The sequence below is a fragment of the Bos indicus x Bos taurus genome, chromosome 22 (genome assembly GCF_003369695.1).
Source record: "Bos indicus x Bos taurus breed Angus x Brahman F1 hybrid chromosome 22, Bos_hybrid_MaternalHap_v2.0, whole genome shotgun sequence".
Classification (NCBI taxonomy): Eukaryota; Metazoa; Chordata; class Mammalia; order Artiodactyla; family Bovidae; genus Bos; species Bos indicus x Bos taurus.
In genome coordinates, this window is record NC_040097.1 from 6,562,535 (window position 1) to 6,583,551 (window position 21,017).

The 21,017-nt window shown below is 49.5% G+C and overlaps 1 protein-coding gene and 1 long non-coding RNA gene across 3 annotated transcripts in view; one reads left to right on the forward strand and one right to left on the reverse strand.

Moving 5' to 3' along the window:
• EXOSC7 (exosome component 7) overlaps positions 1-21,017 on the forward strand; it is a 27,365-nt gene continuing 6,348 nt past the window's right edge. Inside the window, exons 1-5 of the mRNA XM_027522588.1 lie at positions 1-102; positions 9,160-9,261; positions 9,557-9,651; positions 16,043-16,208; positions 19,250-19,320. Of these exons, the coding sequence (XP_027378389.1) occupies positions 46-102; positions 9,160-9,261; positions 9,557-9,651; positions 16,043-16,208; positions 19,250-19,320 (491 nt within the window). The 5' untranslated portion in view covers positions 1-45. The remainder of the gene's footprint in view (positions 103-9,159; positions 9,262-9,556; positions 9,652-16,042; positions 16,209-19,249; positions 19,321-21,017) is intronic.
• LOC113880424 overlaps positions 15,172-21,017 on the reverse strand; it is a 25,133-nt gene continuing 19,287 nt past the window's right edge. For both annotated transcript variants that reach the window (XR_003507742.1, XR_003507741.1), the window contains one exon: positions 15,172-17,845. This is a non-coding gene — a long non-coding RNA (uncharacterized LOC113880424). The remainder of the gene's footprint in view (positions 17,846-21,017) is intronic.

A 21,017-nucleotide genomic window follows, 5' to 3' on the forward strand; every position in this document is an offset into this window, starting at 1 on the left:
GCGACGCGGGCGGATGACGTCTAGCGGCGGGGGAGGCTCGGCAGCATGGCGTCGGTGGCGCTGAGCGAGGCGGAGAAGGTGTACATTGTACATGGCGTTCAGGTAGCGGGCAGTACCGGCGCCGGCCTCCGGGGTTCCCTTGGCCTTGCGGGTCGATGCCGGTCCTCGGCTCGCCCGTAAAGACTGAGGCAGGCTGGGTTTACCTTTGATTAGACCGCTGTGCGGCCGGCATGTGCAGCTCTAAAGCCGCCAGTGCCGGCGTCTTTGGGACCAGGCGGCGAGCATCCATTTAGGACTGTATGCGTACTTGGATCTTTCCGGGTCCACAAGGTTCCAAGCCTGGACGCGGTGGGCAGTCCCTGATTCTGTTAAATCCCCTCTCAGCCTTTGAAGGCTGAGCTGTCTCACTTTTGTTAGGTACATACTCTGTCATAGTTTTTATCTCATTGAATTTTTGTTAAGTCCTGAAGGTGAGTGTTATGTCTGCTTTACATATAAAGAACTAAGTTCAGAGAGATTAAGTCAGTTGTCTGAGGTCGTAAGGTAAGTGTGTGGTGGTATTGCTGGAAAACGGGTTTGACTCTTGGTCGTGAAAGTCGCTCATTTGTGTCCGACTTTTTGCGACCCCATGGATTATACAGTCCATGGAATTCTCCAGGCCAGAATACTAGAGTGGGTAGAGCCGTTGCTTCTCCAGGGTTGTCTCTTGGATGTTGCACCGAAAAACACAACCAAGCCAGAGAATGGGAGAAGGAGAATTTATTAATTGCATCAAGGAAGGGGACTCTGGGAATCTTTTCAGAAGCAATGTCTACCAATAGCAAAACTGGAAAACAAGCTAAGGGCACAGGTATATTCATGAAGGGGCTTGAGCAGAGGAGGTAGCCTACAGTTGGGGCAGAAGTCAGCGGAGTCCAAGCTTTAGTTGATTGCAGTCACCAAGGGGACTGCTTCCCTGGTGGCTCAGCTGGAGAATTGTATGGACTGTATAGTCCATGGGGTCATAAAGAGTCAGACATGAATAAGCGACTTTCACTTTGCTTCACTTCATCAAGGGGAAGAAAAGGGCAACATCATCTTCAGGTTGTGACCACTTTGGGCTCTTATCCTGGAGTTACCATCCTCCAGCTGAGTGGGCAGCTGAGTTCTTGTAGAACAACTCAAAGGTTTGTATCAGACTGTTACGTATATCCATTGAAGAAAAACTAGGGCTCCGTTTTATCTAAGAACTGTTGTTTCTTCATTGCTTTTCCATTTTTTCCTGAATTCTGTAGTTCCCTCAAGATCATTAATTACTGCAGCATGTTCAAGGGCAAGCACTGTGGCCAGGCGTAGATCACAAAAAGGCTGAGGACTAAAATGGCTTCCCTTGTGTCCAGAAAGCCATGCATGCCTGGTTCCCTTTTTCCGGAACCCCCACCCTTTCTTTGTACAGTGGACCTAGGATATAAATCCAGATCTGACTGTAAAGCCCAACTCAAGTCTTGTGCTATTTTCCCTTTTTAAAAATAGGCACCCAGAGATGAAAGCCAGGGAGAATGCCCACTGCTTCCACTTCTGTTTCTTTGCTCTGTCCTCTGAAAGCACGTCGGCGAAACAGGAGCAGGGAGGGCAAGTTCTGAACCCCCACCATTTTTCTAGGCCTTAAATAGTATATGGACATATATTACTATTACCTTTTTAGGCAGTATTTTTCCCACGTTGGTTTAAGCTTCTTTAGAACCCTAGTTAGCATTTTTTTGTACAGCTTTTGTTTTACTTACTTGTATCTAACTGGTTTTGTTTTTTAAGTATTTTATTTATGTGGCTATGCTGGGTCTCAGCTGAGGGATCTTCAGTCTTTGTTGCAGCATGTGAGATCTTTAGTTGAGACCTGTGGGATTTTAGTTCCCTGACCAGGGATCCAACCCAGGCCCCCTGCGTTGGGAGCACAGAGTCTTAACCACTGGACCACAAGGGAAGTCCCAAGCTGGTTCTTACATTCAGGAATTGGGGGGCAGGTTTCAGAATTTCCAGAATTAGCATTTAATCTTCTTTTCAGGTTTGCTTAACTGGCTAAATGTGTGCTTTCTTCCTCCCTGGAAAGACGTTGCTAACCTCTGTCTTAGCCCAGTAATTCTGAAACCTTGAAGTGCCTTTTACTCACAAAATACAGCTTCCTGGGCTTTACCTGGACCTTCTGGATCAGAATCCTTGGGGCTGGGGCTGGGGCTGGAGCCTGGGAATGAGTATTTTCATAAATGTTGGGAGATTTTGATGCAGTTACTAGACATTGGACCTTGGACCAGCCACTGGCCTGGTCCAGCCTGCCTGGAGTCTGCTGTAGAAATCTTTGCCCCTCTGCCTGAGGAGCTTGTAGAAAGGGGGACCCCTTTCAGGGCCAGCGAGTAGGCTGTTGTCTAACACTTGGAAATGAATTGTCCAAGGAGACACACGTGCTGACAAAGCAAGAGACTTTATTGGGAAGGGGCGCCCAGGTGGAGAGCAGCAGGGTGAGGGAACCCGGGAGAGCTGCTCTGCTGTGCAGCCCGCAGCCTCGGGTTTCACGGTGATGAAGTTAGTTTCTGGGTTGCCTCTGGCCAGTCGTCCTGACTCAGTATCCTTCCTGGTGGTGCACACATCACTCAGCCAAGGTGGATTCTAGTGAGGAGGATTCGGGGAGGTTAGTAGTTTATATGGACTGGCGTCCCCTCTCTCAAATTTGGGAAGAATTTCCCAAATTCTTCTAGTTAGCAGTAGCTTATTAGTTCCGCATTCCTTACCAGGACGTCCTGTTGTAAGATAATATATCTCCTGCAAATGGTTATTATAGGAACCTTAATGGTCTGGCCAGGGCAGGTGCTTTCTGCCAGTGGTTCCCCTGACAAGGTCAGTGGCCTCCAGCTTCTGTTTGGATGAGGACTTGGAGTGGACTGAGCAGGGCGCCTCCTGGCTCCACCATTCACAGAAAGAGTGTAGTCAGCTAGCTCCCCCTGTGTAAGGGGACAGAACAGGACCGTGTGGAGTGACAAGGAAAGGGAGCATGGGCCGCCTGGCGTGCACTCAGCCCTGAAGAGACGCCGCTCCCAGTGGAGATTTTCCTGTCAGAAGCGTGGCTTCGTCCGGAACCATCCGTACTACATCTGCAGCCTTCACAGTGACCCCATGAGGGGTTCGGCCTGTGGCTATTGAGATTTAAGCTCTTTTTATTTGGGAAGATTAAGTCAGGTTGCAAAGAGTTGGACACAACTGAGTAACTGAACTGAACTGAGAGGTTGTTAAATTGTTGGGTGTAGAAAGTCCCTAGGCAGCTCCTGGACACTGCCTCTCCGGGGCTCAAGCATGGATCACGTGTCTTTGTGACTCTGCCTGCCTTGATGTCTCTGGGACACCCCTACTTCTCTCTGCTGAAGTGTCTCCCTTCTCCACAGCCACTTGCTGTCAGGGTGCCCTCCACCTGGGCACACGCCGCCCGCCCATCTTTACTTCTGTGAGGCCTCTCCAGCTCCCTCCACATCATGACCTGTCAGCTCCTCTTTAACTCTCTTTCCCTGCCAAGTACTTCCCAGATCAGAGATCAGATTCTAAGGAGAGAATCGGTTTCAGGCCCCAGAGAGCTGGCCACTCTCTGGCCTGCGTGCCTTTGGGTCAGGCACTTGCAGCTTTGCAAGGCAAACAGCATTGCATCCTAAAGGAATGCGGGCCCACCCAGCAGGCTTGGAGAGTGGAACGAGGACAACATCTGGTTTGCCTGCTGGGTCTTGGGCCTGGGCCTGCAGAGCCGGGCTCCTTCTAAAGTGGGGTGGCTTCCTAGTAGGGGAGGCCATCTGGTCTCTGTTCTCCTCCAGTGAGCTCTGTGGTTCAGTCGCTCAGTCACATCCGACTCTTTGTGACCCCGTGGACTGCAGCACGCCAGGCTTCCCTGTCCTTCACCATCTCCTGGAGTCTGCCCAAGTTCATGTTCATCGAGTCATTGATGCCATCCAACCATCTCATCCTCTGTCAGCCCCTTCTCCTCCTGCCTTCAATCTTTCTCAGCATCAGGGGCTTTTCCAATGAGTCGGCTCTTCACATCAGGTGGCCAAAGTACTGGAGCTTTAGCATCAGTCTTTCAAATAAATATTCAGCGTTGATTTCCTTCCTTCAGGGTTAACTGGTTCGATCTCCTTGCACTCGAAGGGACCCTCCAAGAGTCTCCTCCAGCACAGTTGGAAAGCATCAGTTCTTTGGCGCTCAGCCTTTATGGTTCAGCTCTCACATCCATACATGACTACTGGAAAAACCTTAGCTGTGACTAGATGGACCTTTGCCGGCAAAGTGGTATCTCTGCAAGGTAGTGAGGGGTTAGCATCACCTCAGAGGACCACTTCGTGTGTTGGATTGCAAGAGCCAACTGCCAGCTGCTATTAGGGAGTAGGACTGGGTTACCTGGGTGTGAGGAATAGCAACTCCGGGCTGGGTCATCTGTCCTGTGTCAAACAGGAGTTAAACCTGGCACCTCGGTGTCCTCATTGGTAACCTCTCTCTGGGTTGTTTTTAAGGAGTCTGTGAGTTAATACATGTAGCCAGAAGCAGAAGGAAGTCCTGAGCAGGGACTCTTGTGAGCTGCCTGTGTGGGAGAGTCTCCTCTAACTCTGCAGGTTCGGGGTTATTCCCTCTTCTGCATAAAGAGATAGACTCAGAGATGTGCAGGAACTAACCTGCTCAAGGTCCCAAAGCTGGTGTGCAACAGCAGAGTTTTAAATACAGGTTGAAGGTGATTCCATATCACCCAACCAGCGGGGTTGTTGCAGTCACAAAGTGAACAACTTGAGTCACCAGGACCCACCCTGGCATTCAGAAGGCCTTTACCTGGAAAGGCGCTCAGTCCCCTGTCCCCTGAGGACAAGGCTCTGCTCCCTGGTGTGGTCAGTCACCTGTAGGCACTTCTACTGATTTTTTTTTTCCATTGACTTTTTAAATAGACCTTTCACTTCAAGGCAGCCAGTGTTTTAAGTGTTCACACATGGATTGGTTCCTTCGTTTGAGTACTGTAGGTGGATAAAAACTTGTGGTAGGGTGTCAAGCTCTGAGCCAGGCCAGATCACCAGGTTTGGGAGATTCCTAGAGCCTTTTATGTGAAAAAGTGGATTTTGAAAAAGTCCTGTGTGCAGTGATTCATGGATTTTGTTTGTTTTTCTCCTTTTGTGTGCTTTTTTTGATGGAAAACAACAAAAATATGCATCCCTGGAACGGGGAATTTGTAGCTTGCTTGTTTATCTCTCACGTGTCACCCAAGTCTTCCCAGCTGAGGGAAGAGGGCTCAGAGAGTGGGTTAAGGGCTGGAAAGAGAAGCCCTGGTGGCCCAGTTTTCTGACATCCCTTCTCATTTCTAAGGGTTCTGATTAGATCTTTCCAGAGCGGGTGGTGATTTAAAGCATAGTTGGAAGCCCTGTAGCCTTGTGGGCCCGCTGCTTTCATAGTCGTTAGCATCCTCACTAGGGCCAAGCGGTCACCAGGCAGCTCGTCCTCACAGGAGGCCTGTGCTGCCTGACCTGCACAATGAGGAGACCCTTTAGAACACAGGAGACTTCGGAAGCGGGGTCAAGAGCTCTGGCTTGGAATTCAAGTGGAATTCAAGCCAGCTCTTGACTGGCTCTGACCTTGGGCCATTTAGCATCTCTCAACCTGATCCTCATTTGTAGAATGGAATGAAAAATCTTATGTTACAGGGTTATTGTGAGGATTCAACATATTAACCTGTATGGATTTCCTAACACATTATCTGGTAGATAGTAGTTTTTTTCTTATTGTTTAGTCTCTCAGTTGTGTCCGATTATTTTCTACCCCATGAACTGTAGCCTGCCAGGCTCCTCTGTCCATGGATTTTCCAGGCAAGAATACTGGAGTGGGTTGCCATTTCTTACTCCAGGGGATCTTCCAAATCCAGGGATCAAACTCATGTCTCCTGCATATCTCCTGTATTGCCGGCAGATTCTTTACCACTGAGCCACCGAGGAGTCTGGTAGATAGTAAATGCATATTAAACAGTAGCTGCTATTTTAGTTCTTGCAAGCAGTGGTGGTTCTTTTCATGTATACATCCATAGAATTAGAGAAGCGCCTTTGAGGTCAAGCAGCGAGTCAGTGGCAGGACCCGGCCTGGAGTCCATGACTAAGGCTCCTAGTGATGCTCACCCTTGTGCCGTAGGTATAACCTACCAAAGACTCAATGTAAAGGTTTCTGAGCCAGATTTTTACTTTGCATCAGGGTACACCTTGGGGACGGGCTTCCCGGGTGGCACTAGTGGTAAAGAACCTGCCTGCAATGCAGGAGACGTGAGAGGTAAGAGATGCTGGTTCAGTCCCTGGGTCGGAAAGATCCCCTGGGGGAGGGCATGGCAACCCGCTCCAGTATTCTTGCCTGGAGAATTCCATGGACAGAGGAGCCTTGTGGGCTGTGGTCCATAGGGTCGCAAAGAGTCGGACGTGACTGAAGAGACTTAGCACGCACGCATACCTTAGGGATGGAGCAAGTAGAGATGGACCTAGGAAATCTTCATGTGGATGGGGGTAGGTGGGGTTGTAAAGAGATAAAGTTACATAGTTTTGGATCCTCCAGTGAAGAGAGATCTCTCTACAGAGTCAGGAGACTCATTCTCCTAGACATGAAATTCTGTTGCTTTTTAAGAACCTGTCTCCTCAGACTCCAGGAAGGGGTTGCCTCCAAGGAGAGGACGGCTGGGAGTGGCAGGGCTGCAAAGGGACTTCAGCCTGATTTAGGATTGTTTATTTTCTCTCCTTTAATAGGAGTTGAAAGAGTGAAAGAGCTCAAACAAAAACGACAGATGGTAGTAGTTGGTACTATGTGGCGAGAGCAGGCAGTGTTTTCCTTTTCTGTATTTTAATTTCCCAAAATAAAAAAAGTCAGATATGCAGTTAGCCAGGCAGTTTAAAGATAAGTTTCTGATAGTTACATACTTTAGAACAGTGGTTTGCTTTTTTGTTTTGGATTTTTTTTTGCTTGTTTTTGGTTTCTTTTGTGCTTGTTTTTAACATTTTGAGGAGCATTAACCTCTTTGAGAATCTAATGAGGTGGTGATTCTTTTTCTGAAAGAAAGAGCTTTCCGGAAAAAAGTTTACAAGGAATGAGGACAGTCTGTATGAGCCGATGTGTAGTGGTTTCCTGCACAGGCATTAGTGTTTAAAAAGAAGCAAAGTGTAAAAGAGTATCTGTTGTATGCTATCCTTTTGTATAAGAAAGAAAAGGATATTAAAAATACTCATGTAAAGGTTCATTTGTGCAAGGAAATACAGGAACCATGGACCGGGAGCTAAAGAGACTGGTTCCCTGCCTGGAGTGGCTGGGAGGAAGTAGGAAGAGGGGAGCATGAACTAGGGATGAGGGAGAGGGACATTTGTCTGAGCACACCTCTCCTGACAGTGGCGACTCCTAGAGCCCTAGTGATAGGCCACCTGGCCCAAAGGTAAATAGGAATTAAAAGTAACCAGGATGTGGCGGACTCAAAATGGAACATCAGCAGTTTTAATTGAACCTGAAAGGGGTGCACATGAGTAACAAAGGCGCAGGGAGGACAATTGGAAAAGGTATTTTGAGTGGGTTATGTAAGATAGAAGGCAGGAGGAGAAGGGAACAACAGAGGGTGATATGGCTGGATGGCATCACCGACTCAATGGACATGAGTTTGAGCAAGCTCTGGGAGATGCTGAAGGACAGGGAAGCCTGGTGTGCTGCAGTCCATGGGGTCGCAAAGAGTCAGACACAACTGAGCGGCTGAACAGTAACAATATTTAAGGCTAAAGACAAAAAGAAATCTACACAAATAACTGTATTAGTAAATTTGTTTCTCATAGGGTATGGCAGTAACAATTCTGAAACTGTGTATTCAGAGACTTAACAAATACAGAGATACACTGTAGATAATGAGAGCCAGGTTTCTCCCTGAGAGAAGTTTCAGATAAGACAAGGAAGAAGGTTGGAACCAACTCTCAGTATGAACACATGGCTCTTTAATCCACATGTGGATAGATAATCCACATAAATAAAGATGTGTGTGTATGCGTGTTTTTTTCTGGCTGTGTTCTACTGAGAAGATCTAGAAGCAATGATACCCTAATAGCAATTAATCTACTTAGCACCCAGATCTTGGTTTTTAAGTACCATTCTCCCATAAAAGGAACCAACGCTCCTTAGGAAATGGGCTGATCCCGGGGCTGGGGCAGGGAAAATCTCAGAGGCTGGAACTCCTCATGTGATCAGAAGTAAAGAAGTGCTCCAAAGATATCTGAGGGATGTTGAGAGAATGCAGGAACCAACCCATGAAATCTGGAACTCGTTGAGCAACAAGATAAATGCTAGGAGTAAACCACAACATAAAATGGTTATCTATGAGTTATACAGATAGAAGTAAATAATTGAGGAAGTAAATAACTGGGGATAAAGCCAGGCAGTATGTAGACCACCCTGAAACTCGTCCTCTGCAGCAGGGTCAGCAGACTTCCAGTGAAAGGCTAGGTGGTAGTGATGTGGGGGCTGCCAGTCATGTAGTCTCTGTCCCAGCCCCTCAGCTCTGTCCTTGTGTGCGAGCAGCCACAGAATACCTGCGTGAACAGGCATGGCTGGGTTCCCATGGGACAGCTTCCAGAATGAGCAGCCTGGGGGCCTAGCTGCTGACCCTGTCCTAGAGAATGCCTGTGTTAGAAGACACCAGCTGATTGTTTCCAGCCGTTTACAGAGTAGATCTGGTTGGGTTTAGGGGGTAGGAGGGCTACAAGCTGAGACAGGTGAACTTGTAACTGACAATCCGTGTTTCTTGTGGCTCCAGAATTGCAGATTTGGAAAGAAATAGCTCTTATTTATTATGTCTCTTCGGATTTTGTGTGTGCCTGTTCCAGATGGTGGTATATAGTTTGGACTTTCCACTTCAGACCTAGATGGGAAGCCGAGCTTTGCTCTCCCTAGCTGTGGGACCTTGAACACAAGTTGCTTAAATTCTCTGAGTCTTCGTTTCCTCATATGTAAGACAGTAATGTTATCAGCTCACAGGACAGGATTTCTGGACGAATCCCTAAAAGGAGCTGTTGTACCGCATATTTCTCTAGAGGGGAAAGGAGTGAGTCAGTTGAGGAGCCTCTTGGAGGGTTAGGCCCACAGCCTTAGGATGTTGGTTGTTGCACCCAGGAAGACCTCCGTGTGGACGGCCGTGGCTGTGAAGACTACCGATGTGTCGAAGTGGAGACCGACGTGGTGTCCAACACCAGTGGGTCTGCCAGGGTCAAGCTGGTGAGTGCTGGGCCCACGGTTTGTATGATGTTGAGGAATGGGTCGGCTCTCGGGAGCCAGCCCCTTGGGCTTTCAGGGTGCATTTTGTTCCAGGGGAAACATAAGACCCACAGCCAAGTCTGGGAGGGGGTCTGTGTAGATCTGAAGGACCCCTCTCCTTCTCAAAGGGCCCCTTTTCAAGTTCCATCACTGATCCTAAGAGAGTTCCCTGGAGGTGTGTGTCTGGGAGACGAGGGCGTGGTTGGGTGGCATGCTGTCCGCCCCAAATGAGACCCCTTCTTGCTTGTGTCCACAGGGTCACACCGACATATTGGTGGGCGTGAAGGCAGAAATGGGGACACCGAAGCTGGAGAAACCAAACGAAGGTTACTTGGAGTTCTTTGTTGACTGGTCAGTACTCTGCACATGGTTTTAAAGAAAAGCAATTTAAAACAAGATTCAGAGAATGAACCTCTGGTTTCCTGCTGAGCCCATTTTTATTTTGTATTTAATCATCCTTTATCCGGCCAGCAGATATGTGCTGAGTTCTCTGCTGTGCCAGGCCCCGGGAAATGCAGGAGGAGGCCTGAGCTTAGGGCCTGCCCTTGTCCTGATCAGCCAAGCCGGCCCTCATTTTCCCGGTACCAGGCCGTCCAGCACACGGTAGTTACAAGAGTCATAGGAAATGATGGGTGTCACTGAGCTTTGAAAAATAATCAGGTATACCTGACAAGACTCACTTGTGCTATAAGGCCCCGGCGGTCTTCCGGTTCTAGCTTTGCAGAAAACTTTTAATGACTCACTTGGCAGAGCTGGGACAAGGACCAGCCAAGCTTCTCGCAGGCTGAGGGGGTGGCAGCCGGGCAAGCTGCGTGGGCTCAGGGAAGAGCAAAGACTGCACCCTCAGCAGCCAGCTGGCCAGCCTTGTCACTGCCTTCGTCTCCGGCAGCTGGGTGACCTCGGGCTGGTTACCCAGCCCCTCTGTGCCTAAATCTCGTGACCTAAAGAATGGAGATGGTGATACTGGGGTGACGATGAGGAAGTTAGGTAATGAAAATAGAGCGAGCACCCAGTCGTTACACGTTCCATGGGCTTTCCAAAGTGTTCTTTCTCTCCACCTCCCCTTTGAAGGCTTGGGGCTTTTCACCGGGTTGCCGGCCCAGTCTCATCTATCTGTAACTTCCTCTTCCAGCTAGCAGCGGTGACAGTGAACCTTCTTGAAATGGATGAGGCTCTCTATTGGTTCATGCTAGTGCAGATATGTAACATTGATACTTTACTGGTAGAGGGGCAAGACCGCCCCCACAGTCGGAGATTTCCTGAACGGACTGGGAGGACTCAGCATGGAGCATGTAGTTGTACTCAGAGCTATGATTGTTACAGAAACACAGCAACCCATGCGTGATCATTTTGCCTAAGGAAACCCATTAGAGACTCAACACCCAAGATTTTGCCTGGTGACGCAGGCACCGTCTGCTTTACACACACTGAAGTTGCAGACTCCCAGAAGGAAAGCAGGTGTCTGGCATACACCATACGTTATCCACACAGTCTCGGCACAGTTTACTGCTGACTGGGTCCTCTCTTAAGAGCCGAGTGCCCAGATGCAAGCCAAGGGCCAGCCTCGCAAGCAGGCCCTTCCAAAGGTAGCAGCCTTGCGCCTGTGATGTCAGCCCTTTCCTGCAAAGATGCTGACCCACACTTGCACAGTGAGCTGCAGACTTGCAGTCTTCATTTCCGAACACAGATGTTGGTCCTCACAAAACTCCAGTAAGAGATGACACAAGGGGTTCCGAGAGGGTAAGTGACTTTCCTGGGTTCACACAGCTAGTTCTGCCAGCTCGGGTCTATCCAGCTCTGAGCCTTTGCTCTTGTATTTCATACAGCCTGCAGAAGCCAGCCTTAGCGGGATACCCTGTGTAGAGTTTCCAGAATGTGTCTTCATTTTTCTGGTTAGTTTTCCTTCCATCGTGTTGCTGCCCCCAGTCCTGGTCCCCTGGCGCAATCTCCCCTCGGTTCTGCCCAGCTGCTCTCAGCATTCCGGGTCATCCAGTGGAACCAGCCCATCTTTTAAGTTGCTGTACATGGTGGTGACCTTGTTCAGGCCTCCAGCTTATCCTTTCCTTTGCTCATGGAGGAAGAAAAAAATGCCTCTTCTGACTTGATCTGCCTGATTCGGTGCAGTAAATAGTCACTGAAGAGCAGATACCATGTGTTAGGGGCTGTCATCTGCTCTCCTTTCTTCCTCTTCGTTATCTCCTACCTCATTCATCTCAGGCAGATCAAAGGCAGTCAGTGCGGCCACGCCAGGGAGAGTGCTGCACTCATGGTTGCTGCAGGGGCCACGTTTCCATGTGGCTCTGCGTCTGAACATGGCTTGAGGTTGGCCCACTGCCCGTGTCCCTTTCTAGTCCTGGCTGGAGAGGGTGGCTCTAAGGCAGGCGGAGCCTTTGAGCAGCCTCTTCCCCAGATCTGGGTTCTAGAAGTAAGCCCCTCTCTCCTGACTGAGAGGCTGCCTGCTGCTGTGTTTCTTCTCCTCTGTAAGTCTCAATAGAACCTCAGCAGGCCTAGAAGCCCCACTTTCCAGGGAAGTTCTCCTGAATCTGTTTGTCAAGGTGGCACCCTTCGGCGTCTTTAAGAGACTCTGTGTGATCAGCCAGAGGATGGAATCACCGTGAGATTCATAAAAGCCCATTTTCCTGCAAACAGGAGGTCACCAAGCATCTCTGGCTGCCACCTTTATCAGAAGCTTATTTGCATCTTCAAAGAGCAACTCACAGTTGTGTAAACAAAGTCCTTTCACTTTGACCCAGTGAACAGGAATGGCTTCTGGGCACCTGTGGCTGTGCCCAGGCTTCAGGGTGCTGCCCCCAACCCCGCCAGGGCCCCAAGCGTGGGGCTTCTGCCAGAGAGCTCAAGGCACACACCCATCCACAGGCTGAGACAGTTGTTACCCAGTGGGAGGAAAGTGATTGGGTGGTGGTGGGACCCCTCCTGCCTGCCTGAGCCCAGCTTGACTTAACTACTTGCCAGCAACCTTCATGTTTTTAATTATTTCAATTTCCAGTGGTAGAGAGGTCATGGAAAACTAATTGCTTTTCTTCTAATTGCTTCTACTTCTTTTCATCTGCTTGGAATCAAATACAGAGCCTGGGGTAGACACCTTCCCCACCCCCGTGATTTTCCCTGGGTCTCAGAAGTGGTGCCCTTAGGGAAGGGTACCTGAGACACAGGCCTGATCCCTGTACCAGTGGAGGAGGAAAACGCGGGGGTTCCTGAGCTCTGCTCCAGAAATACCTGGCAGCACCTTTACCTGGGAGCGAACTCGGACCTTCTAGCTCCTGCCTCTGTGTCTTTGGCTTGTTAGTTATAGCCTGAGAGTAGGCTGTGTTATAAGAAGGTTCAAACTTTGGGAAAAGATGGTTTCCATCTGAAGGCCAGAAGGTGAGTATTTGGTGGGCTTGGTGTGTCACTGTGGTTACCACCAGTGGCCGTCCATCAGGTCACTTCCCGGCTCTTGGCCACCATGTTGATGGGCTTAGGGACTCTGTTTGTTCTCAGAGAGGCTTCAGGTTTTAGCTGGGGCAGTTGGGGAGAACGCATTTCATTCATGGACATTTCAGTGTGTCTGACGCTTTTCACTTGTCCGGGATCTCAACTACTTTAAGTGTGATCATTTGTTTTCTTCACTCACTGAATCTGGATTGTTTTCTTCATTCACTGAACCTGGATTGGTTTCAAGCCCTGAATAGGTGGGTGGAGCCACTCGATTTCTCTTCCTTACCTACTTCATGCTGCTTGAAGCGTCACCCTTCTCAGCTGAAGGGTCGAGGGTGGGGGCAAAGCAGAGAGGTAACCTGAAGGCCTCATTTGAGGCTCGCTGGGCTCTGAAAGTCTGCAAAGCTGATGAGGTAACTCTCCCAGGAACTTCAAACGAGGGCTTAAGATGAAACACTCAGAATGTGCCACTGTTCCCATCCCCTTCTACTGGGGCGCTTCAGCAGGCCTGGAAATGAGCAGTGTGCCTCCAGAGGACTCGGGAACTGGGACCTGCCTGGGGGCTAGGGACTAGAGGGTGAGGCCCGGAGTCATCCCTGGCCCACCTGGCTGTAAGACTTCATGGCTCTGCAGGCTAGATCCATTGCAAGGGGAACAACAATGGGCCTAGTGTCTCAAGTCCTGCTCCAGCTAGACAGGGCCTTGATCCCAGCCTAATGCAGTCAGAGCAGAGAGATGCCAAGCACGAGGAGCAGGGTGGAGGTGATGAGTCAAGAGCTGGAGAACTGGGAGCGGCAGCCTTCCCAGGATTTTTCTGTTTATCCAGCTCCATAAGCGATTTCCCAGCAGCCCTGGAAAAGGGGCTGGGTCATACTTTATGAAGGACCTGAATTGGTTTCAGTAACTGTAATTATAGAAAGAACTTGTCTTATGCAAAAAAAAACCCCAAGTGTATGTTCCTCGTCTGAAGAATATACACTGATGTCTGTGAACAGGGGGTAGGATTACCAGCCTGCATTCTTTCTCGCTCTCTTTCTAAACTTGGTACTTAATAGAGAAGCTTTTTTATTTAGGACTCCCTTGGTCTGCATTCATTGACTCCAACATTTGTGGTCTAGTAGTAAGTCCTAAGACCAGAGCACCCATTCAGTACCTTGAGACATAAGACGGGCCCAAGAGCACTCACCTGACTGATGCTAGCCTACAAGCCAGGTGTGCTGAATGACACATTCGGGCAGATCCCGGGAGCTTTCCATGGTCTCATGGGCTTCTAAATCCTCCTTTCTCTGGCTGCCAGCTATGCATAAAGGGTTAACCTGTTTTTGTGTTTTTTTTTAAGGGTAGGGGGCAGAAATCATTTAAAATGGGAAAATTTTCCACTTTAAACCAGCCCAGTGTCAAAAAAAACAGTGGGTGTGGTTTTGTTGGTAGATTAATTTAGCCAACTGGCTTGGGAAGTTGTTAAACTGTCCCTCTGGGCTGTAGAAGAGTTAATGAATCCATTCCATCATTAGTCACACCCAGGAGGACTCAGCCTACTGTAATGAGGGAAGGATAAACATTTTAAGCGTAAGGACCTCTGCTGGATTTGTCCACCCAGAGCTCTGTACAGATGCGCTTTTAAACAGAAGATAGGACTTAATGTTGATGGCTTAGGGTTTACATTAGAAACAGGTTGTCTTTTGCTGGCTCTGCAAACTAACGAACTTGGTTTCTGGTGACTTGATTATTTTACCATCAATGAACTCCTTTTCATGGCTTGGTGCCCGAGTCCGGCCAAGGCTGGGAAGGAACAGTGAGGTTGCTATGGCAGTGATGAAGTTTCTCTTGGGGATTTTTAAATGGGGGGGTTCTCCTGGCTTGTAGTGGTCAGGGAAGACTATATGATGAGAGAAGCAATGTTATTAGACAACGCTACACTCTGATTGTTTTAGGATTCATCTTACATCTGTATTAGAATGGACCAGACAGAAGGGACACTGAAACCTGTGAGGCGAGGTTTGCTTCAGCATATGCAAATGGGGTGGGCACAACCTTCGGCCTTTACAGAGGTTTTGCTTGGGCTGGAATCCCCCTGCTCGTCTGTGGTCAGACCAGCTTGTCTCATGTTCAGGTTCAAGACTCCCTCCAACCCACAATGCTGACTGACACCCCCTGCAACCCTCCCCGACCGTTTCTGTGTGCCTGTTTGCATGTGACTCCCTGCTGTGTCCCTGGAACTGCTGACTTGGGTCTGCACCTGTCCCACTGTCTCTAGGTCGCTAGTGCCTAGTCCAGGGCCGGGAACCTTCTGGGAGGATGAGCGGATGGACAGATGGACAGGGACCAGAGAGCTTCCACATGTGGTTTTGTAGAGACCTACTGAAACAACTGATTTCTTATCTTTCTGGGCCTTAAGTTCATTACAATAAAATAATTACTGGAGTGTTTACATATCCCACAAATGTACCAAGAGTTTATTTTTGTTAAGGCAAACCCTCAAAAATTTCCTGTTAAAACAGTAGTGCTTGGGGCAGGGGTAGGGGGCGCCCATGCTGATGCTTGCTCCTTCTTTGTTGAAGTAGTTCGGCATAAAATTCAGGAAGCTACGAAGGAAAAGGCATTTCTCTTGAAAAATAACAAAGTAAAAGCGATAACCAAAGTGAAGAGAGATTTCAGTCAGCAAACAGTTCTTAGTTTCCTGCTTTTCAGTACCGTGATAATCTAAAGTTTATGACAGAACTCTGACATACTATTATACATGTCTCTTTTTAAAAAATAGTTTTAATGGCGGATAATTGCTTTACAATAACATCAACATGAATCAGGTATGTGTGTATATATGCATGTCCTAGATAACCCCAGGAGAGTTACTGTGCCTACACTGAGGTTTTGTCTTGAGAGTGTCATCATCTAGGGTTGGTGTGTATACTGTCACCGCTCTGTAGACCAGACTCATTCTCTCGGCCTCCTACTTCCTTGGCCTGCCAAAGAAGAGTCTAGTAGACATTCAAGATATGAGAGTTCATTATTGCTGGAAGTGGTTCATTTCACCAGTGTTCTTGTTTCTCTCTGGATAAAGATGGCTTCTGTGAGAAGTCAGTGGGCACTCCCACCACACACAGCAACACAGCCAGGGCACTGTCCTGGCCTGGTTCACGGCCTGTGTCTGGACGCTGGAAGAGTGGCAGATGCAGCCTTCCCACAGTGGCTTTCCTCCCAGCGCTGGTTCTTCCAGCGTCCCCCAGGGAACCTGGAACAAAGCCTGCCCCTCTGTCCATGCATTCGACAAGACTCACCCCTTTCCTGTCGCCCTTCTGTGTAGTTCCGCCAGTGCTACCCCTGAATTTGAAGGTCGCGGAGGCGATGACCTTGGGACAGAGATTGCTAACACCCTGTACCGGATATTTAACAACAAGAGCAGCATCGACCTCAAGTCCCTGTGCATTAGCTCCCGGGAGCACTGCTGGGTTCTCTACGTGGACGTGCTGGTAGGTCTCACGTCACTGCACTGGCCATGCCCCACGTCTGTGGGAGACATGTGGGCCTGCTTTCCTCCCTGTGCCTTTTCCGTCTTCAGTTGGATACTTTCAGTTTCCAGGGTGAGATTACTTGGGGAAACTTTGGCCTCCCATATGGTTTCTAACTTACATACAACATACGTGCAGTAGGGCACGGATGATGCCACCTGACAGTAAATCTGCCAACAGCTGTACCATGGTAGCACCCAAAATTATCCGCAGAGGTTGTTGGGGAAGAAGGAAACAAGAGATGTTCTCTAGATGGTGCCAGACAGAGTTGACCGGCAGAGTTGTGACAAGGAAGATGAGCATTCACCTGCATTTTTGTGTAGCCCTTACAGATGTTCTGCCAGTGGGCACTAGCCTTCCCCATTTATAAGTGAGGGCACTGAGGCACAGAGAAGTCAAGGAACTCTGCCAGGGGATCTCAGCTTGTGATCAGTGATCCTGGGCTCCAAAGCCAGGGCTGTTTAATGCCAGAGCCAACTCGTGACCTCACCTCATCCTCCCTTGAAAACACTGTAGCCCACCTACTCTGACCCCCTTGTTTCCCATGAGGACCCGGGGCCCTGCCCCCTTGCCTTCTCCAGAGTCTGTGCCTGCAGTAGCCCACCTACTCTGACCCCCTTGTTTTCCCATGAGGACCCGGGGCCCTGCCCCTTGCCTTCCCCAGAGTCTGTGCCTGCAGGAGCCTTTCCGGTCTAGCCCTCCATTTCCTTCCTGGTGCTTCCCTCCCAGTTACTTGTCTGCCCGGTTTTGGGCACATGGCAGTAATTTCTCTTACAGCTATACTTGATTTTGCCAGTTTCTTGCTCACATACAGGCTCTTATTAGGTCTCTTTCCCTTTAATCTTGTGAACCTTGAGATGAGTGACATCTTCCACTTCATACTGAGGGCAGAGGGCGAAGCCAGGGACCAAACAAGTCCTTTCATGAGTATGAAGATAACGCTGATCTTGTGGACTGACAGTGAGCTTCGTTACTGGGAACAGCCTGGCTGTCTAATTGTTGGCCCTGCATGAAACAGGGCAGGGCTTTCTGGAAACTTTTAAATTAGTTTGATCATAGATGGGGCAGAGCTAGCCAAAAGAGCAGTGCTTAACTGTCCAGCAGGTTTAGGTCTGTTCTGAATGCTGATGCTTTGGGGTTACAAGTTCATTTGCTTTTTCTCATCTCCAATAACCAGGCTGTATTTGGAGTTTGATTCCTACTAAGCAGGTAGTTTTACAGGTGCCGGTTTTGAGGAGGGTGGGAACTGGCAGCCTGAAGTCACTGCCAAGAGGCAGGCTTCACAGCTGCCCAGGGAGGTGCCATCCCACACGCTTGTGGCTCGTTAGGCTGGTCCAGCGAGGGGGCCTCGTGCACTTTTGATTCGGGCAGGAAGCCTATCCTCTCAGTGCAGCCTCTTGCAAGACTGGTGACCATCAAAGAGACACTGTCTCACCTTAGAAGCAGTAGGCTTCTCCCACGAGCAGGGGTACACGGGGAACAGGAGCAGCTCAGGGTGCATTGTGTCCTGGTCACCCGCATGCCTTTTGCATCGGAATTTCTTCTCCAAAGGGGTTGTCAACAATGAAGACGGAGAAGCTATGGATGCACTGAACAGTCTGTGAGGAGAACAAAGGGAAGATGAAAGAGCAAATTAGGATTTATTTTAAAACACTTAGCTGATGCCTCCTGCGTGCCAGACACACTTTGGAGGGCTTTACAAAGACTCATGTGTTGAACACCTCTGGGAGACAGAGGGGCTTTCACCCTTTGTGAAGCCTGGAGTAGTGAGGTCCAGACTGGAGAAGTCAGCAGTCACCCAGCAAAGACAGGAATTGAAGCAGACTGTCCAGCGCCAGCATCTAGCCATTCAGCAGTCTGTATGTGAACCAGGGTGCAGGGGAGCTAGTCTGGCTGCTCGACAAACATGCTGCAGTTATCAAGCCAGCTGGTAATACAGGCTGGGAGATCATATTCTAATAAGCAGTAATTATACGAGGCAGTAGGAGAGATGCTTGGAGTCTACCGGAGGCTTGCCCAGAAAGCTCAAAGGTGGGAATTAGAGTCTGTACTGGGCATGGACGCAGTGCACGAGACCTGCCAGGTGTGACTGTTGATTCTCAGAGTTTGGAAGGCCCGGGCTTTGAGCCTGCCTGTCTTCCATAAATAATCACCAGGCTCCTCCTTCCCAGCAGCCCTTCTGCTGGACTCTGAAGAGAAAGGAATAAACAGAGCTGACAGCGTCCAGCCTCAGGAGTCAGTAGTTCAGACGAAGAGGAGACAGACTCGAAATAAACACACACGGAAATACACGGCTTTTCTTTCTCCATGTGACTTCCTCTCCTCTCTTCCCATTGGCTTTATTCCATAACCTCAGGCCAAGGCTTCTTGAGAATAAGGAAGAAGGGTGTGTTGCCCTCCACTTAATAATGGGCTCCAGCCCTCCCTGGACGGGAACACTCGAGTGCAGTCAGCACGTCTGCTCACAGGTGAAAACGTGTGAAAGACCTCAGTTGTGCTGTGCTTCACAGAGACCATAGAGTGAGAGGTGTTTGAGCATCAGATTTACATCGGTCGTTGTGTGCAGTAGTGACTGAGGTCATCAGCATGACCCTGGTGGCGGCGGCAGCGTCAGTGGCCGCCATTCTGCACTTGTCTGGAGGCTGGGTATATGCGAGCAGAGATGAGAGGAATGCTTGCCGAGTGCTTCTGAGAGTCACCTGGGGCAAAACGCCGGGGAGCAGTTTTCCCTCAGCGTAGGCCCGACTGCCTGAGGAGCTAGCTGCTCCACACGGTCTGGGGCCTCTGAGCGGTGGTCCCACAGCCGGGGCAGCAAGGCGGCACCTGCAGTTAGCGTGAAGAGCCTGTGTGGGGCGGTGAGCCGGCCGAGCAGCCTGGCTTTCTGCTCTGTATAAACACTTGGTCCGTATTTTTTAGGAACCAGCATGCTTTCATTGGGGTAATACTTAAGGTGAGAAATGATGCTCACTGCTTCTCCCCGCCTCACTCCCTGTCTCCCTTAGCTGCTGGAATGTGGTGGGAATTTGTTCGATGCCATCTCCGTAGCTGTGAAGGCTGCGCTCTTCAACACCAGGTAAGCCTGCTGGAGACAGCGCCGTGGCCTGTGGAGACCCTGAGAGGACACTTGTGGTGGACTGCGGAGGCATCGCGGCTGAAGCTCGTCGGAGAGGATAACCAGGGGTTTCCCCATCAGCAATGGGGTATTTAATTTTAAGCTTCAGAAAACAGATTTCCTAAGTTAAAACTAGATATATTTCTGTATTTATGTTTTGGATTATTATTTTCATAAGTAAACGTACCATGTAGAAAAATTTTCAAAAACCACAGAACAGCAGATGGAGTCGAAACCAGTGACCCAGCCAACTGTCCAAATACTGTTACTAGGTAAAGCTCCACAGGGGCCAGGGTTTTGCCTGCTTTGTACTCTGCTCTCTGGGCTTCCCTGGTGGCTCAGTGGTCAAGAACCCACCCGCCAACTCGGGGGACGTGGGTTCCATCCCTGGGTTGGGAAGAGCTCCTGGAGAAGGAAATGGCAACACACTCCAGTATTCTTGCCCGAGAAATCCCATGGATAGAGGAGCCTGGTGAGCTACAATCCATGGGGTCCCAAAGAGTCAGACACGACTTAGCAACTGAAAAACAACAACGACAAACATAAATACCCCCAAATGGACATTATTGCTATTTTCAAGTGCCCACACTATGGGTGATTAAAAAAGTTATTTTAGAGTTTTCCTGTGGTGGAATTTAAACCACTTGCACAGTTTAAAATACAACAAACAAAAACAAAGTTGAATAAATGTAGGTCAGATGTTGCAGGATGGAAGCTCTGTTGAGAACGAAAGCTGTAGAGTCCCCTTCCCCTCGCTGGGCCTTTAGACTCCTGGCTAACACTGGCCAAGGGCAGGCCTGGCCCTTGTGGCCACTGTGAGGCCTCGCGTCCCAGATGCTATCCGCAGCAGCCTGGCCTTGGGCTCTGTTGGAGAAGAAAGGAAGTTGCCATCTGTTGTACCTCAAGCCTCAGAAATCACTCCCTGTCTTGCCAGCTGGTTACCATGGGCACCAAGGCAGAAAGGGAGAGGAGAACCAGATGAGGCTGTTGGGCTGTAGGGGAAGTGTTGGGCAAACTGTACATCAGAATGGTAAACCCAGCTGCTCAGGTAGGGGAGGACACCTGTCATGGGCATAGCTGTCAAGTCCCATTCCCAGAGCACAACAGCCATGCAGGCAGCAAGGGGTGGGGATTCTGCAAGGCACTCGGTCTCCCTGGTGTGTGGAGAGGACTTTGTATAGTCAGGGCCTTCTAGAAGGGTGGCGGCCATTCTGTCGAGAGTATCCTGTAGCCCTTCTGATGAACCACATTATGGCCAGAGGATTGGGAAGGGGTGTGTGTGTGTATGTGTGTGGTGGGAAGAGGTATGTGTGTGTGTGAGAGAGAGATGGGAGGGGGTATGTGTGAGTGTGTATGCGTGCTTAGTGTGTGTGTGATGGGAAGGGGTGTGTGTGTGTATGTGTGTGAGAGATGGGAAGGGGTATGTGTGAGTGCGTATGCGTGCTTTGTGTGTGATGGGAAGGGGTGTGTGTGTGTATCTGTGTGATGGAAAGGGTTGTGTGTATGTGTGTGTGAGAGATGGAAAGGGGTATGTTTGAGTGTGTATGCGTGCTTAGTATGTGTGTGATGGGAAGGGGTGTGTGTGTGTGTGTGAGATGGGAAGGGGTATATGTGAGTGTGCATGCGTGGTTTGTGTGTGATGGGAAGGGGGGGATGTG